The following is a 15841-nucleotide window of genomic DNA, read 5'->3' as shown; positions in this document are numbered from 1 at the left end:
TGAAGCCGAGATCCATGTACACTTTCTTGAACGGCACCGTTGTCCTCTTGGGAGCTGTTTTACGAAACGACATGCGCTTCATTTTAGCCATATCGCAGTCGTAACACTCCCCTTTAGTCTTCCGGCCTTCACGCCCCAAGTTTATGCCCACCACCAAGCCCTTGGCCTCTATTTCCCTTATCGCCTGCCAGTTCACATGGGCTAGACGTAGGTGCCAACGCTTTAGCGAGGAGGAGGGCGTACTCGTAGAAATCTGCAGCACCGACATCACTTTGCATGACCGCAGAATCTCCACAACTGGCTGATACAAAGCATTCACAATTCCAATTTTCCACGTGTATTTCATCGTAGTATTTGTCAAAGTGATCAATTCTTGATCGTCACTTGTTTGGGATTTGACCCGTGGTGCACGTACATCAGCCGCTGCGAGAGGATGTTCGTGGCGCCGTCCACAAACAGAGCCTCGATGGTGATTGGAACCTTCATCCTTGTAATGGCATCAGTCATTACCAATCTGACCAAACCCTTGAACTTCGGCTTCAGCGTAGTAGATTTCTCCACCCATTTCATCACCGTTACTGTGTCTTCGGTCATCGAAATGAATGCATGGGGCATCCACATACATTTACGCTTGATGCATTATCCAACACGAACGGCAAACACAATCCAGCAGCAGACTCAATCGTCGACAATTCATTAGTATAGCAAGGATCATCATAACTCTTCACCACCTCGATCATGTGGACTGGCTTGCCTTTGTACTTCTCCTCGTAAGGGTTGTAGTGTCCCAGTACGTCGTCATGGGTGTCGTCATTGCGTTGTCCTTTGGTAGCCTGCTTGCCCTTGCCTTTCTTGCCTTTGTTCGATTGGTCACTCTTCGGTGCAGTGCAATCGCGCTCAAAGTGCCCCCACTTGCCGCAATTCCAGCACTGAATATTTGTTCGTCTCCGCTTCTGTTGTCCACATAGGTCTCCACCACCACCGGAACGCCACTGTTTACCTTGGGCATAGAAAGCACTCTCGCCGTGGGGCTGCTGTGGTGCAGGCGTGTATCCAGCCGCAGACTGAGGTTGAGCATTTTTCCTCGCCCGCGCTTCTGATACCGACGTTGCCTGCTGCATCCGTTCTTCTCGGCCGGTCAATTTCACCTTCACTTGCTGCAAGGTGTTATCGTCAAAATTGTCAAAGGTCTCAACCATACTTTCATATTCGTCACCAAGACCAGTCAGTAAGGCAGTAATCACCTCACGATCGGATACTTTTTCACCCATGAGAGTCAACTCCTGACGAATAGTCTCTACACGATGAATGTAATCACGAATGGATTCATTATCTCCATCAAATTCCACATTCAACAGCTCACGACGCTTGAACAGAGCTACAGCGAACGATTTCTTCTCAAAATCTTCTACCAATGCGCTCCACTTCGCCTGAGGCTTCTCCAAATGCGCCAAGCGCACGCGAGTCCCGTCGTCAAGTGAGTTGGTGAGAATGTCGTTGAGAAGCAGCACCTTCGTCTTCCACTTCTTTCGTCGTCTCGCCGCCTCCTGGGATCCATCCCGCTCAGGTTTGGTCTCCTCTCCGACGAGGATCTTCCAGCACTTGCGAGCCTTCAACGCCGCCTTCAGTCCCTCCTTGTACGCGAGGAAATTCTTCCCGTCGAATCTCAGGAACCGAACAGTATCAACACGATGGCTGTCCAGCCCTCCTTGGTTTGGGCTCATAACCATGAGAATCTGCACTTGTTCTAAGCTCACAGACAATCGAGACTTTGATATGCGTGAGCAAAGGCTGGCTTTATTGTTGTGGTTAGCTCTGCTCTCTACTCGGCGAAATGCGGAATGATCTTGTCTGGGCAGGGGCAGAGCCCACTGGGCTGTGGGTTCAATAGGTATTGTCGTACGCAGCCAATGTGAGAGGTCGCACCATATTTCTCATAGAATCTGTATGCAGTATGTTAGCGATATATTTTGGCCAAACGTGCGAACACTGCAACGTTGGTACAAGTTGTTTTTGACCGATGGTGTGGTTGATGAAGGAGATCGAACTAACCGCTCGTCGCGTTGGCCGAGTGCCGTGGTTACCCGTGTTCGAAAGTACGTAAAAGCCCACCCTACATTTTATTTAGAAGGGCTACAGCGGTTCATACGAAACGCTTTTCCTAAAGTAAAATGGTAGCGTAGTATCAACATGTGGTCTTACATGGCGGGGAGCTGCTCGCGCCACAGAGAAGCGGAAAGCTCAGTGTTGCGGGAGCCGCTCGTGCACTCACAGACGAAGCTAACAAGCCGTTAAACACGTCCAACAGAACCGTACCGGAGTAGCAGTAGCCGGCGACGTTACCTCGGTGTCCTGAGAACCAACGATGCGCCCGTTATGTTAAGTAGGAAGAGGTGGTGCGACTTACCTACGCCCCGAGGTCGATTTACTACCGTTTCGCATTTTTATGTCTTCGAATTATGTTATCACAGAGATCGATCTAAGCCCTAAATCCGAGCAACAAAATATCTGCAAACCACAATACTGTATATCTACTACATTGTGCTCATGGTATGCTTTTCGATAACAGGTTTTCAGGTCAACAGAGATGCAGTGCTGATTCTCTGTCGATATGCAACAGATGAATAGTGCTTGTAACAGGCGAGCAGTGACTGTGGAGGCCCAACAGACGAGCAGAGGGAGAACAACAGATAACAATTATTTTCCGCCAGTACAACACCAACGAGTTCGCCAAACAGGGGAAACCCGGTTTCCAGCAGCACTAGCTCACCGTACTATCCTGATACCTAGACGACAATGTTGGCAGGATCCCGCCACCCGGGCTAGACACCGCAAGCTAGCCCCAACGAGACACTTCTTCAGCTTCTAGTTTGCTGATTTTTGGTCGTCGCCCAAGTCCGAAGTTTCAAAATGTGGGTGCATTTGTCACCCTGCCGATAGCGCACTACTGAAGTACCTGTTTATAGGTTTGGTCCTCTCCTCTCAGACTGTGCGATAGAGCATTTAGTCATTTGACCTGGTCAGTTCGGCGCCGAAAGTGGGGGGGAGGGTCTCAAGTGGGAGTCAAACAAGCAACGTGTCCGTGGAGGCGAATGTCAAGGGGCTACGTGTCCGAACGCGTGAATCGCACGAACACGTTACATTATCTACGAGTTGAAGGTCCTCAGTAGATGATAAGGTATGGAAGCGCGCCAAGACGGCGTGCGGTGTGTGTACATGCAGCACATGTGTACGATAAGCGTCGCGGCATCCAGATCCGGCTGCATCCGGTGCGGCAAGCCGACATGTTCAGCTAACTTAGCTAAGCGTTGATGATGCACGTCACGTCGGCTGCTGGCTCGTCTTTTGTCGACTAACCAAGCCGCCACGAGTGACAAGCTGGCCCAAGCAGCAAATGGCAGAACCTAGGCACAACGCAAACCTGGAGAAGCCTCCGCCGCCACGGCATTGACAACGCATAACGTAACCCTCCCGGAGCTTTTGCAACACGAGATAGTTGTTCGTTGGCAACGCCGCAGAGTTGCACCCTGGACTTCCCAGGAGGAGGAGAAAGTATCAACTCACACCAACCCGCCACCTCAAACTCTTTGCCGCGGTTCAACCTCCATCCACGGGCATCTGGGTGTCGAGCAACCCGCCACGGCTGGTTAGAGAGTGCCGCCCACCCGAATGACTCACCGCACCCATTCATGGTCCAGCGCGCGTCCAAGCGCCACGTGGTCCAGGTTGCCCAGCGCGCTCGCCGCAAGAAGGCGATGGTAAACAGCGGCGCAGTTGCCAACTGCCACGCCTTCTTCGCCGCCAGCAAGCGGGGAGGAGCCCATTGCGTCGTTCCCAATACACGGGGAGAGCCTTGCGGCCCGGACAAATGCCAAGTTGCCATTGCAACGGTACGGCCGCGACGGGTCGGCAGGCCGCTCCATACAGATGCATGCCTGCACAGCAGGCTTACCGCGGCGTCGTCGCCCGCGGACGACCGAGAGCGGTCTCGCTCGCCTACAGCGCACGCAAAAGGTCCGCCATTGCGGGCAGCGGTAGAGGACCATGTTGCCGGCTGCGGAGACCTCTACTCGCGCGGCTAGGGCAGTGGGCTTTTCGGCGAATGGGCGCGCGGGTCCGGAGGCAACGCGACGACTCGGAGACCGACTCTCTCGGCCTGCTGGTGTGTGTAGCGCCGCACTCCCAAAGTTTTCTCGGAAAACGGAAGGCTAACCGACCGGAAACATCAAATTGCTTCCTCGGTATTTGCGTCCTGCGGCAACACCGGCGAGGCAATCGATCCCCCACTCGCTTTAGCACCACCTAACCGGGCTCCGACCGAGAGGCAACTCGGGCGGCTCGGACCACGACACCTCAGGCAACAGCAAATCTCAGACAACAGCAACAGCAACAGCAACCTACCTCATGTGGCCGAAAATCGCAGCAGCCAGCGCGCTGCTGCTGCTCATACAAGGAAGCGCCTTCGCTCAAGGTACGCTCCTTTTGGCATCACATCCCCGCGTGTTTCCCCTTTCAGACCCTTCGCTCACACGCACCTTTTGTCAAAATATGCAGACTGCACCTACACCGTGAGCGTATTGGACGTGCCGGGCGTGCAGTGCGTGTCGGCGGCCCCGTGCTCGGGCACGTACTACGCGTCGGGTCTGTCCCAGGGCGTGGGCGCCTGCCCATCGGGCTCCAGTTGCGCGCTGCTGCCGCAGACGCCCATCATGGGCTGCGCGGCGACCGGGCGCACCGACCTCGTCTACGTGAACGCGGACGGCACGCTCACCAAGGACGGCAAGACCGTCTCTCTGGCGGACGCGACCACGACCACGACCACGACAGCGACGACGTCTTCGCCCAGCAGCACGACGACCCCCACCACTAGCAACACCGGCAGCAAGAGCAACAACAGCCAGAGCACCGGCAACACCAACGGCTCCAAGAGCACGGGCAACGACAGCAACGCGAGCTCCGGCTCGAACGCCAAGTCGAACGCCGATGGTAATGCGTCCAACGGTTTCGCTGGCACCCACTCGGGCGATATTAACCCGGGCACTGTGATTGCAGGGGGCTCGGACGCTTCCAGCACCGGCAAAAACTCGACCGTCTCGTCGCACTCGAACTCGCACTCGCACTCGAACTCGCGTTCCAGCTCGTCGGCGTCCCATTCGTGGTCGTCGTCCGACTCGACGTCGGGCACCATCGTGTCCCCGGGCAGCAGTTCGGCCAACCAGCAGTCGTTCAACCCCGGCTCCATCCTCAGCGACAACTCCGACGTGATCGGCAAGGCGTCCACCGGCGGCGTGAGTCTCGGCGCCGTTATCGGTATCGTCGTCGGCTGCTTAGCGGTCGTAGCTATTGCGGCCGGCGCGCGACTGCTGCAGAAGGGCAAGGAGGCCGAGGCCGAGGGCGAGCTTACCACGCCTCAGGGCGCTGCCATGGAGGGCTACAACGGCGGCGAGGGCGGCGGCAGCGGCATGACTCCCAAGGAGAACGTGCTGCTGCTCTAAGTTATGGCCGGAGGCAGGAGCGAGAATACAGGTGACTGTGCAAACAAAAACTTTTTGATCATGGGGCGAGCGCTCGTTGCGTGAACCTGGTGGAGACGAGTACATGGGGCGCGGTGCAAGCCAGCAAGCAAGGAAGGAGAGCAGTGGAGGAAGATGGCGTTGTGTGTGTTTTTGGTGTCGTCGTGCTTAGAGGCATGGAGCTGTGGGCGTTGACAAGGCGGAGAGAGTTGGTAGCATGTGAATAGTAGCTCTCTGGTCTTCAGAAAAGGTCTCGATCCATATACGTGCGGCGGCGCGCAGCGCAACGCCGTCTTAGTAAACTGCACCCGGACTCAGCGCAATGCTGTAGCATTATTTTACGTTTGCCTCCTCCATCGCCTAACCTTACCAAGATGGTAAAGTCCTTACCATCTTGTCTCGGAAGTCATCTGGGCATCCTTCTCGTCACCGTCCTCTCCATCAGAGCTACTGCCACGCCAGACTCGTAGAGGAAGATACTGAAAACTAGCCTGACACTCCTACTCGAGCACGTTCGACATATGTGTGGATGCTACAGGAATCGCATCAGTCGGTCAGTTATCGGCTCCTGACCACCGACTGAAGTATCCAGGCGTGCGAAATGACACATTGTGTGCCAAGGACGCATGCGTGCCCTGGAAACTGTAGGCGAAACGGAGTGACGCGTACTATTACACGTGTCGAACAAAACAACTCTCTTGCTATTAACTCTCCGGCGAGGCTGTCGCCATGAAACCTACTGGCAGTCCGAGCGAGGGGTTTAGTTGGCCTTGGTCTTGACCGCAGCCTCGGACGCCGCCTTGGCCTCCTTGAGCGTGAAGAGCTTGGCGTCCGGGTCCACGACGCCGTAGTTGGCGTAGAGGCGGCCGACACGGAAGAAGGCCTGCAGGATCGGCTCGTCGCTCTTGCGCACGAGCTCCGGGAAGGCCTGGTGGAAGGCCGCGGTGGCGCGGTTGAGCTTGTAGTGCGGGATGATAGGGAAGAGGTGGTGGATCTGGTGCGTGCCGATGTTGTGGCTCAGGTTGTCGATGAGCGCACCGTATGAGCGGTCCACCGAGGACAGGTTGCCCTTGACGTACGTCCACTCCGAGTCGGCGTACCACGGGGTCTCCTCGTCGTTGTGGTGCAGGAAGGTGGTGATGACAAGCATGCTGCCGAACACGAACACGGGCGCGTAGTAGTAGATGACCATGGTCGTGAAGCCGAGCTGCACGCTCAGGTACACGGACAGCGCCAGCACAGCGAAGTGCGCGGCCAGGGAGATGACCACGGCCGCCACCTGCCGCACGAACAGCGGCTCGAACGGGTTGAAGTGGTTGACCTTGCGCGGCGGGAAGCCCTCCACGAGGTAGGCGAACCAGGCGGCGCCCAGCGCCAGGATGAGGTTGCGCGAGAGCGGGTGGTCGTCGGCCTTGCGCTGCGGGTAGAAGATCTCGTCGCGGTCGATGTTGCCCGTGTTCTTGTGGTGGTGGCGGTGCGTGAGCTTCCACGACTCGAAGGGCGTGAGGATGAGCGAGTGGATGAAGGTGCCGACCACGAAGTTGAGCAGGTGGTAGCGCGAGAAGGCGCCGTGGCCGGCGTCGTGGCCCACGGTGAAGAAGCCCCAGAACACGATGCCCTGCAGCAGGATGTAGCCCGTGCAGAGCGCCGCGTCCAGTGCCCAGAGGCTCTCGACCAGGGGCAGCGCGCGGGCGTAGTGCAGCCCCACGGCCAGCGCCGCGGCGAGCACCAGACAGCGCACCGTGTAGTAGAGCGACAGCGGCACGGACGCCTCGAAGCAGTCGTTGGGCAGCGAGCGCTTGATTTCCGTCAGCGTCGGGAACTGGTACGGCTGCTTCTCCTGCGTGGACGCCATGGTGGACACTTGGGCCTCGGGCTGCACTTGCCGGAATGAGCTCGTGCGGATGAGCGGCCACGGATGGCTGCGAAACCACCGGGCAGGTTGCAGTGACTCAGGGGATCCCATAGTCTGGCCAAGGTAAACGCAAGCAAGATGGGGAAGGACGGGCCTGCGGTCAGCACCGCCCGTTTGTGATGTCATAGACGCTACCTGCCCTCCACTCGGGTGGTGCCCCGCGCGGTACGTGTTCAACCGTGCAAATGCAGTTTATTTTCTTGGCAGTAGTGTACCGACATGCAGAGACTCGGGCGACTTCGACGACGACACTCAACGAAAGGGCAGCACCACCTCGTGCTGCAAGATGTCCTCGGCCAGAGGCCGCTGCAGCGCGTCCGGGTGCATCATGCTGGCGATCAGGTGCTGCAGCGAGTTGGAGTATTGTCTGTGGGAGCAGGTGAGCAAGCACGTTAGCGTGCTGGTCGTAAAATGACGGGAAAGCATCGGAAGCCTACCGGAACATGACCAGGTCTCCGTCGCGGATTTTCTGCCATTCCTCGCCGCCACTCGCCAGCGTCGTTCCGAGCGCGAGCTCATAAATCGTGGCTCCCAGGGCGAAGATGTCGCCGGCGCGCAAGTTATTCCGGTTGCCCTCGAGCAACTCCCTACGACAATAACCGTCACGTTAGACTTGAGACCTTGACAACTCGCGTATGCAGCAGTCGACACTCACCGACTAAGATACCGATTGTCGCCCTCTGTGATTTCCATGCTGCCATCGAGGTGGGCGACAGTTCCCAGATCACCAAGCTTCGTGGAAGCAAAGGTTAGCATCAACGCCGATAGAGCTAAACAAAAAACTGCGGCATCGCACCTTGTAAACTTCTCCCGGACCGACCAAAACATTTTGAAGTTTGACGTCCATGTGAACTATCTTCTTGCTATGCATATCATAGAGAGCCTGTACCACACGATTCATCGGTCAGCTTAGAATCCATGCAGCGGACATGCCACTCAACAGCAGCAAAGAGTACCTGAGCAAGATGGCAAAGAAGCTTGCATAGTGTCTCTTCCGGAACCTTGCGCGGCGCGTACTTGTTGACAAACCCAGCCAACGAGCAGCCCTCTAGGCTTTCAAGCTGAATGTAGAGCAGGTCGTCTTCTATCCAGGCGTCAAAATACCGGACAATGTGATTACTGCCGCTCAGAGCTGCCAAAGCTTGCACTTCGCGTAGTGCTCGCTCGCTATCAATACGAAGAACGACAAGAAGATGAGCACCTTTGTCGAAGACAGAAAATGCATCGTGTCCAGCTCGGCAGAAGTCAAATGTAACGTACGTGTCAGCTTTTCCGCGAAAGTGTCGCTTGCTCTTCTTCACCGCGTACACCCAGCCGTCGATCTTCTTGACGCACTTGTACACCTTCGAAAACGATCCGGAGCCGATCAACTACACAACACACAAATGCATGAGCCCGCAATCACAACACCAACACACACACACAAAATCCCGACGATGCGTGGTACGCACCCCGACTTCCGAGAAATCCGACAGATACTTGGAAACAGGCGACCCGTTCTTCGCCCCGACCCACGCCGCCGGGAACGACCGTCGTTTGCGCCGAGAAATCTTCTTCTTGCCCGATTCCGACGTCGGCTGCGGCGCGAACGGGTTCACGTAGCTCTCTTCCGACAGAAACGACGTCGCCTGCTCTCTGCGCGACCGACGACCACGACAACAACACCAAACAACAAACAACAACACCATGACGAAAAAAAATATCAGTGATCCAACCGTCTCAACAACGGCAGCCGTCCAAGTCGCCCCACTCACCCGTTGGGTCTTGCTCTCTTGGTGTTCACCACGACGTTGACCTTCCTGATCGTCTGCGGGGAGCTGGTGTCCATGGATGACTGGCTGGAGAAGGACGGCGGGCCCCTGCGCGCATGCCGCACGTCCATGTGCGTCATGTCCTGCGTGAGGGTCTGCACCTGCTCCTCCTGCACCATGTCCGCCCCGCTGCTGAGCCTGGGCCGCTTCTTGAGCGGCGAGGGCGTCGTCGGGTTGGACAGCGGGATCACGGGCTGGTCTCGGGGCGTGAGGAAGTCCATGTCGTCCTGGCTGCACTGCTGCTGCATGGGCGTGGCCATGCCCGGCGTGTAGCAGCCCTGGCTGGTGGGCGGCAGGCCGAAGCGCACGGGCGTGTGCGCGCTGTTGGGCGGCTCCCAGTCGGGCTCGCTGCGCTGGCTGGAGCAGGCCGTGAAGTCGATCTTCTTGGGGCGCGGGCGCAGCCCCAGCGACTGCGACTGCGAGGCCACCGGCACGGGCTCCTCGCTGCTCTCGTCGTCCATCACGTCGTAGTCGATGCGCTTCTGCACGGGCACGGGCTCGTCCTCCATGTCCTCGGCGGCGGCGCTGAAGCTGCTGCCCTTGGCCGACGCCTCCAGCGAGCGCCGCGCCTTGCGCCCGGCCTTGCGCCGGCTGTCCTGCGAGAAGAAGTCGTGGATCGAGCGCTGCTTCTTGCCGCCGCTCGAGGCCTGCGACGAGCCGCGCGCCTTGGAGCGCAGCGCGTTGAGCAGCATCTCTCTCCGAGGCGGCAGAGACCCAAAGCCTGCAGTTGCCTCTGAGTGGGAAAATTCAACAATGAAGGTCGATAGCAGGTTTTCCCGCCTTTTTCAGTATGAGAGGTTGGGAGTATGCGGTATGGCAGGTTTCGACGGGGGGTACAGGGCAACTTCAACTTTGAAGTGCAGACATGGCTACACTTTCTTGCTGCGGAGTGTGAGCCCCTGGAAGGGCTTGAGCAGGCGGCTTTGCCGCTTGTTGCGCTCCTGCTCCTCCGCGCGCTGCCGTTCGGCCTCGAGGGCGGCGGCTTCTTGGGCGAGGAGAGCGCGCTCGGCGGCCTCGAGCTCCTGCCGCGCGCACTCCTGCTGCTCCGCCTCGAGGGTGCCTTCCGCGAGCGCCACTCGCACGAGCTCCTGCTCGGAGATTGGTGACTAGTTAGCTGGTTAATACTGAGCAGGGGTGTGGATGGATTGCAGGCACGCACCTCGAGGCCCATGCGGTCGCCGTCCAGCCGGACGGGCAGCGGCTTCAGGCCGGCGCCACCGTACGAGCGGCGGTTGTACTTGGCAGACGCGTAGAACTCGCACACCTCGCAATCGCGGAAGACGCGACAGAGGCGGCACGGACTGTCGAGGATCTCGGCGCTGCCGCGGCCGAACTTGCGGAACGACCGGTCGTACGCGTTGTACTGGCGGAGGATGGTGGCGTGGTCGGCGTCTGCCTGGATGGCGCGGAGGTAGTAGTCGTCCAGCACACTGCAGCACCAACACCACGATGAATGTTTATCTGAGGGTCTGTGCGGCGGCGTTGAACGTACCTTTGAGTTGGGGTGGGAGGCATGACCACCAGTGTGGCGTCTGCGCTGCACTGCACCGTGCCGACACGGCCCACGTAGTTGAACGCGGAGTAGACGCCGAACACCTCGACTTCTGCGAAATGGAGGAAGTTCTTGTTCTGAAGTTGCACACGGACGTACTGGCCGACAGTGTTAGCAGTTGGGAGAATCCACTCCGTCATGCGTTTGTTGGTTCGGAACAATTCGAGCGCGCTCGACTGCACTTTTGCCGCGCGCAGACTAAATCATCGCGACAGTTTGCAAACACCACTGATCAGTAAACAAAAAACAACAAACGAACCTTGCGAGTACACCAAGTCAACATGCAAACGCACCCTTCCTTGCCCTCCAGCTCTTTGAATGGGAACTCACTAACGAAGATCCAGCACGGAAACAAGCGACTGCTGTACTCTTCTCTGCGTTTTGACGGATTCAGCGGCTCGTCGGTTCGATTCCACAGCTTAAGGTAGCCGAGGTTAGCCGCATCAAATTTCTACAACCACGCAAATTGTCGCTTACCCGTATTTTTTCGATAACTGCAGGTTGCCCCAGGTCTACTTCCCACCATGGTTTATCCTCCAGCTACAATTTTTCACATTTTAGCATAGTTCATCTGAATCTCAGGAAGCATAGTTGTCTTACGTGAGTGTGAATACAAGTCGCTAAAGTGCCCCCGATGTCCCCATTCACGGCTAAATGAGGTCCCTGTTCATTGTAGATGGTCATCTGACGACATGGTTTACCAAACGCAAGGTTGTAGGGCTCTACATGTAGGCATTTGAGCAGCTCTGGTTTCTCCACGAAAGTACGCTGTACAGCACAGCAATTAGATCAAATCTGGGATAAACAGTATGACCATAAAACTACTTACGCTCGCATCGTGACCTGTGCAGCCATGGTTATTGCGACCCCAGGTGTACAGCTCACCGTAAGAGGAAACTGCAGCCGTATGACTGCTACCACAAGCCACTTGACGAATTCCAACCTCATCCAGCTCGGGTACGCGCTCCCACGATAGTTTGTATTGACCAAGTGCTGTTGCGCCTCCGCACACATATACCTGACCTCCTAACAGCTTTTTGCTGCCTCCGTTATGTTCCGACATGACCTCTGTGGAAATTGCCGAGTGGGCTGTTCCACAAGACACCTGCCATACTCGCACTTTTTTGCTGACGAAATCTCTCACCAAAGTTGGAACAACAATGGTATCGATAACATGAGCCCCAAGCCCGAGACGACCTCCATTTGCCGAACCCCACATGAATAATTCCCCCGCGGTTGACACTGCTCCACTATGCGAAGCTCCACAGGACACAGATCGAATTTTCCGTTTCCCGGGGAATCTGACTAACAACGGGGTCAATGAATACTGCTTGTACTCATCCTCGACAATTCCTACACCAAGTTTCCCGTTGCATGCTGACCCCCAAGTGAACAAAGTTCCATCCGAGTCAATTGCTGCACTGTGTGAATACGAGCAAGAAATCTGGCGGATATTTAAGTCCTGCAGTAAATAAGAGAAGGTTAGCAGTAAGCACGCACACCATAGCTCACTTCCCACTAAAAAAGGTAGTATTGAGTACATTGAAAGCCTCGACACGTTGTGGGTGATTTGTATCGAAACAAATAGCACCTCGCTCATTTGGCTGAAGACCCAAGCGGCCACTCGCACCAATTCCACAAGTGTAAAGTGACCTAGAAGGTAATTTCATAGATTTGAGCGTGACTAATTGCTGAAGCAGGTGTGGTAGATATCGTACCCATCTTGCATTAGCAGAGCTACATGTGAGCCCCCCGCCGACACGTTCGCAACGGACTATTGAAGCATGCATACTGTTAGTCTGCTTTTGAAATCGAAAAATCCATTTCCGACAGGATCAACTTACCACAGCCCCTCTGGGCGAGTGAAGCGGTGGGCCTCTGCGTACAATTGAGCATTTCAGGCCGACGAACACTTGGTCATGCAATTGTGGTCATTTGCGTACCTTGTGGTGACTCCGCTCATTTCTATCCGAACGTTTTCACCTCGAGCTGTAAACTCAGGGATCGTGTCTTCCAACTGCACAACTCTGCGAGAAGCTCGAGACTCATACGCACGATCCTACCAAGTTGAAGCGGGAAGAGTTGAATTATCAATCCAGCGTGAAGTTCGATGCAATGCACCCAAACACTGACCGCTCGATCAATCTTCTCGATGATCTTCGACTTTATTTCCTCTTCACGCTTCATGTGTCGATCCTCGCGCAATGTCTTTACGTCTGCCCACTGCCCCAAAACGTCCAGCAAAATCTTCGTTGGCGACACTTCTACTTTTGTGACAACATCTATAAACCAACCTCCTGCAAAAGTTTGTCTTTTTCCTACACAACAACGTTGGTGGTTAGTGAAGTCCCAATGTTTTGGAAACATTAATGACACGTACAGCTTGCAGCAACTGGATTTGTTGTTTGTCTTGGCGACGCTTATCTTGGCTGTGTTCCTGCAAAATAGAGTGAACAGATAACAAGGTTAGGAGTGGTCAGTGGAATACAAAAGTAAGTCGTTTACCTTAATCATCCTTTCCGAATCCTTAAATGCTGCATGCCCAGCCTCACCCTTCACTTCAACTTCTAGCTCAAAGCATTCCCCAAGCGCCAGAGATAAATCCATTTTGGTTATATGGTCAAACTCGAGACCACGAAGTTGCCCTGATGTGATAAGCTGCTCGTATTCAACCTTAGGCAATAGCACTTGCTCCATGAACAGCAATCTTGTTGCATTACTGGGAGGTGGTTCCCACACGTCATAATACATGACTACACGCTTCAGCCTACATATTTCCGTGCACAGCTTAGTGTCTGAAACTGAAATACCACATTTCTTGCAAGACTACCTTTCATAATGCTGATTCTCCTCATTTTGTCGAGCCTCAATCGCCTGCTGCTCTTCTTCGCTGGCTTCTACATCAGGGTCACGCAACCCCTCGAGCTGTGCACAAATCGATTAGCTCGTTTGGCACATGCGCATTGACAACATTTCCGAATCGCGTACCTGGGCAGGCGTACACATCTTCTGTAATGCCGATCGAGGCGTAACCTTAGATTGTATATCGACATTAGACAAGTCTTTAGTTTTCTTCGCATCGGTCCCTCCTCCAAGTTCGTCGTCTGAGTCATCATCAAACCCGGCTAGCCGCCGTGCCGATGCCTCCCAAGTGCTATCCCTCCCTCCCCAGCTGAAGACACTCCCTGAACTTGTTACGGCAAATGCGACACTGTCGCTTATTGCTCCTTGAACGACACTTTTCCCCCACAAGGGACCCGTATTTGTCATCAATGTGGTTGATCGAAATCGTAAGCTCCTAACGAACTCCCGGTTTTCAAAGAATAATTTGGCAAGTTCTTCCTCGGCTTGGTTGCTCGCATCGTGAGTAAGCTCTTCAACTTCGGAAGTTTCCGTAGGTGTATTTGAGTTCACACGAGGGTCTCCCTCGGCACGATCGTCCGACATAGCTTTTTCTCGAGACATTGCGCGAATGTGTGTTTTGGTTTGGGATATTGTGCGCTTGTTCAACCTGGGCGGACTTCGAAATTTCCAGCGCTTGTTTTCCAGCCTTCGGCGCACATATTTGGACGCCGGTGCACCAAGTTCACTGCCTGGTTGAGAAGTGGTTGGTTTTGGTTTTGTCTTAGTAGGAGACACGCCATTTGCCCCAGTATTTTGTTCACGAGCTTCTTTCTTTTGCTTACTGGGCTTTGGTACTGATTTTGGTTTGCTTGGCTGAGCTTGATTATTGGTTGGATTTACACGATAGGCCCAAATTTCGCTTACAGCCTTGAACCCTGGGAACAAGTCCTCATCTCGTATTACTGGGTCTCCAGCGAACTGGTTGTATTTGCCACTGCCCATGATGTACACTTGCCCTGCGGCATCTAAAGCAGCGGCTAGCTCGTCTTCAGCTCGAACAATTGCCTTCCGGCCTAACTGCTCACGAAATTCTTTGTCGCGCTGCCGCTGTAGGAACTTTTTTGCTTCTTCAAGTGCTACTGCTTCACGGGCCTCCTCTTCATCCAGAATTGTCTCAAGCATTTGCTGTAGCTTCCACTGTCTTGTGTGTTTTGGTATCTCCACCCCTCGCTTCGTAAGTTCCTCGCGCACGTCAATTAAGCGGACCCACATCGAACGAAATTCCCGGTAGTCAATGTATCCACTTTTATCTTTGTCATACTTCTTGAAAATCTTCTCTTGCTTTTCATCGCTCACATCCATTCCAAAATACTCCAAAACATCCTGAAGAATACGCATGTTAGCCGCGACAACTATATGCACAATTGACTGTAACTCAACCACCTACGCACCGCGAATTCTAGTTCATCAATCTGCCCCGTTGCATCCTCATCAAACAACTCAAAAGCATCTCGTGGCCCCAGCAAAGTGGACGGCGAGAAGCCGAACGTGTTGCCTGACACTGGGTCCACAGCGAACATCGCCATTTTGAACTCTGTAAGGTCGATTTCACCGCCCCCGTCCGTATCACAGCGGCGGAAAATCCGCATCGCCTTCGCCGCTGAGATGGCAATCCCCAGATCTGGCAGCTACGCAAAAAAAAAAAAAGAAAAAGAAAAAAAATGCTCAGCATGCCCAGCTCAAAAATATTAATCTAAGATTCATACCATTGCCAGAAACTCCGACGCCGAGATATTGCCCGACCCGTCCGTGTCGTACTTCTTGAACAGCTCCTCCGGCGACAACTACACACACGGCAGTTGACATCCTCAGCACCTCCACTCTTCCCGCAACCTTTACCAGCCAGCCCGCACCTTCGAGTTGAGCACTGCGACCTTCCTCTTCTCGGCTTCGGCCGCCTCCTCTTCGTCCAGGTCCTCGTCGCCTTCTTTGGCGTAGCGGTCGATGGTCGCTTCGTCGTCGCTCTCGTCGCTATCCGCGCCGAAGAGCTCCAGATTCATTTTATCTCCGTCCTTGCTCTTCTCTGACGTCGCAGCAGCAGTCGACGGAGACGTCATCGCGAGCGCGCCGCCGCCTCCTTCCGCCACACGGACGGCATTGTTGCCCTTCTTCCCAAAGAGCCCCATGCTCTCCCTGACGAGACGCT

At 55.1% G+C, this 15841-nt stretch overlaps 4 protein-coding genes across 4 annotated transcripts; 1 reads left to right on the top strand and 3 right to left on the bottom strand.

Moving 5' to 3' along the window:
• Positions 1–4404: 4404 nt before the first annotated feature.
• IUM83_19867 (Mitogen-activated protein kinase kinase kinase 2) lies at positions 4405–5495 on the top strand (the record flags this gene model as incomplete). The annotated part of the gene is made up of 3 exons (XM_067944935.1): positions 4405–4471; positions 4555–4986; positions 5053–5495. 3 exons carry the CDS (start codon positions 4405–4407, stop codon positions 5493–5495), a joined length of 942 nt encoding a protein of 313 aa, XP_067783182.1.
• A 778-nt stretch (positions 5496–6273) lies between these two features.
• On the bottom strand, positions 6274–7368 carry IUM83_19866 (fatty acid desaturase; the record flags this gene model as incomplete). Its single annotated transcript, XM_067944934.1, has 1 exon — positions 6274–7368. The coding sequence occupies one exon, from the start codon at positions 7366–7368 to the stop codon at positions 6274–6276; it is 1095 nt and encodes a 364-aa protein (XP_067783181.1).
• Positions 7369–7680: 312 nt separating this feature from the next.
• IUM83_19865 (WEE protein kinase) lies at positions 7681–9931 on the bottom strand (the record flags this gene model as incomplete). Its single annotated transcript, XM_067944933.1, has 8 exons — positions 7681–7795; positions 7866–8015; positions 8084–8160; positions 8225–8311; positions 8385–8595; positions 8689–8798; positions 8880–9063; positions 9183–9931. 8 exons carry the CDS (start codon positions 9929–9931, stop codon positions 7681–7683), a joined length of 1683 nt encoding a protein of 560 aa, XP_067783188.1.
• A 177-nt stretch (positions 9932–10108) lies between these two features.
• Positions 10109–15821, bottom strand: IUM83_19864 (Regulator of chromosome condensation (RCC1); the record flags this gene model as incomplete). The annotated part of the gene is made up of 22 exons (XM_067944932.1): positions 10109–10327; positions 10399–10669; positions 10732–10989; positions 11085–11209; positions 11269–11331; positions 11392–11559; positions 11621–11702; positions 12174–12253; positions 12333–12444; positions 12510–12565; positions 12636–12669; positions 12735–12850; positions 12925–13014; positions 13086–13109; positions 13172–13228; positions 13297–13510; positions 13622–13716; positions 13780–13824; positions 14560–15018; positions 15087–15323; positions 15402–15479; positions 15549–15821. 22 exons carry the CDS (start codon positions 15819–15821, stop codon positions 10109–10111), a joined length of 3156 nt encoding a protein of 1051 aa, XP_067783183.1.
• Between the last annotated feature and the right edge of the window lie 20 nt (positions 15822–15841).

Source organism: Phytophthora cinnamomi (assembly GCF_018691715.1).
Source record: "Phytophthora cinnamomi strain GKB4 chromosome Unknown Contig101, whole genome shotgun sequence".
NCBI classification, from domain to species: domain Eukaryota; phylum Oomycota; class Peronosporomycetes; order Peronosporales; family Peronosporaceae; genus Phytophthora; species Phytophthora cinnamomi.
This window is presented reverse-complemented; position numbering and strand designations above follow the sequence as displayed.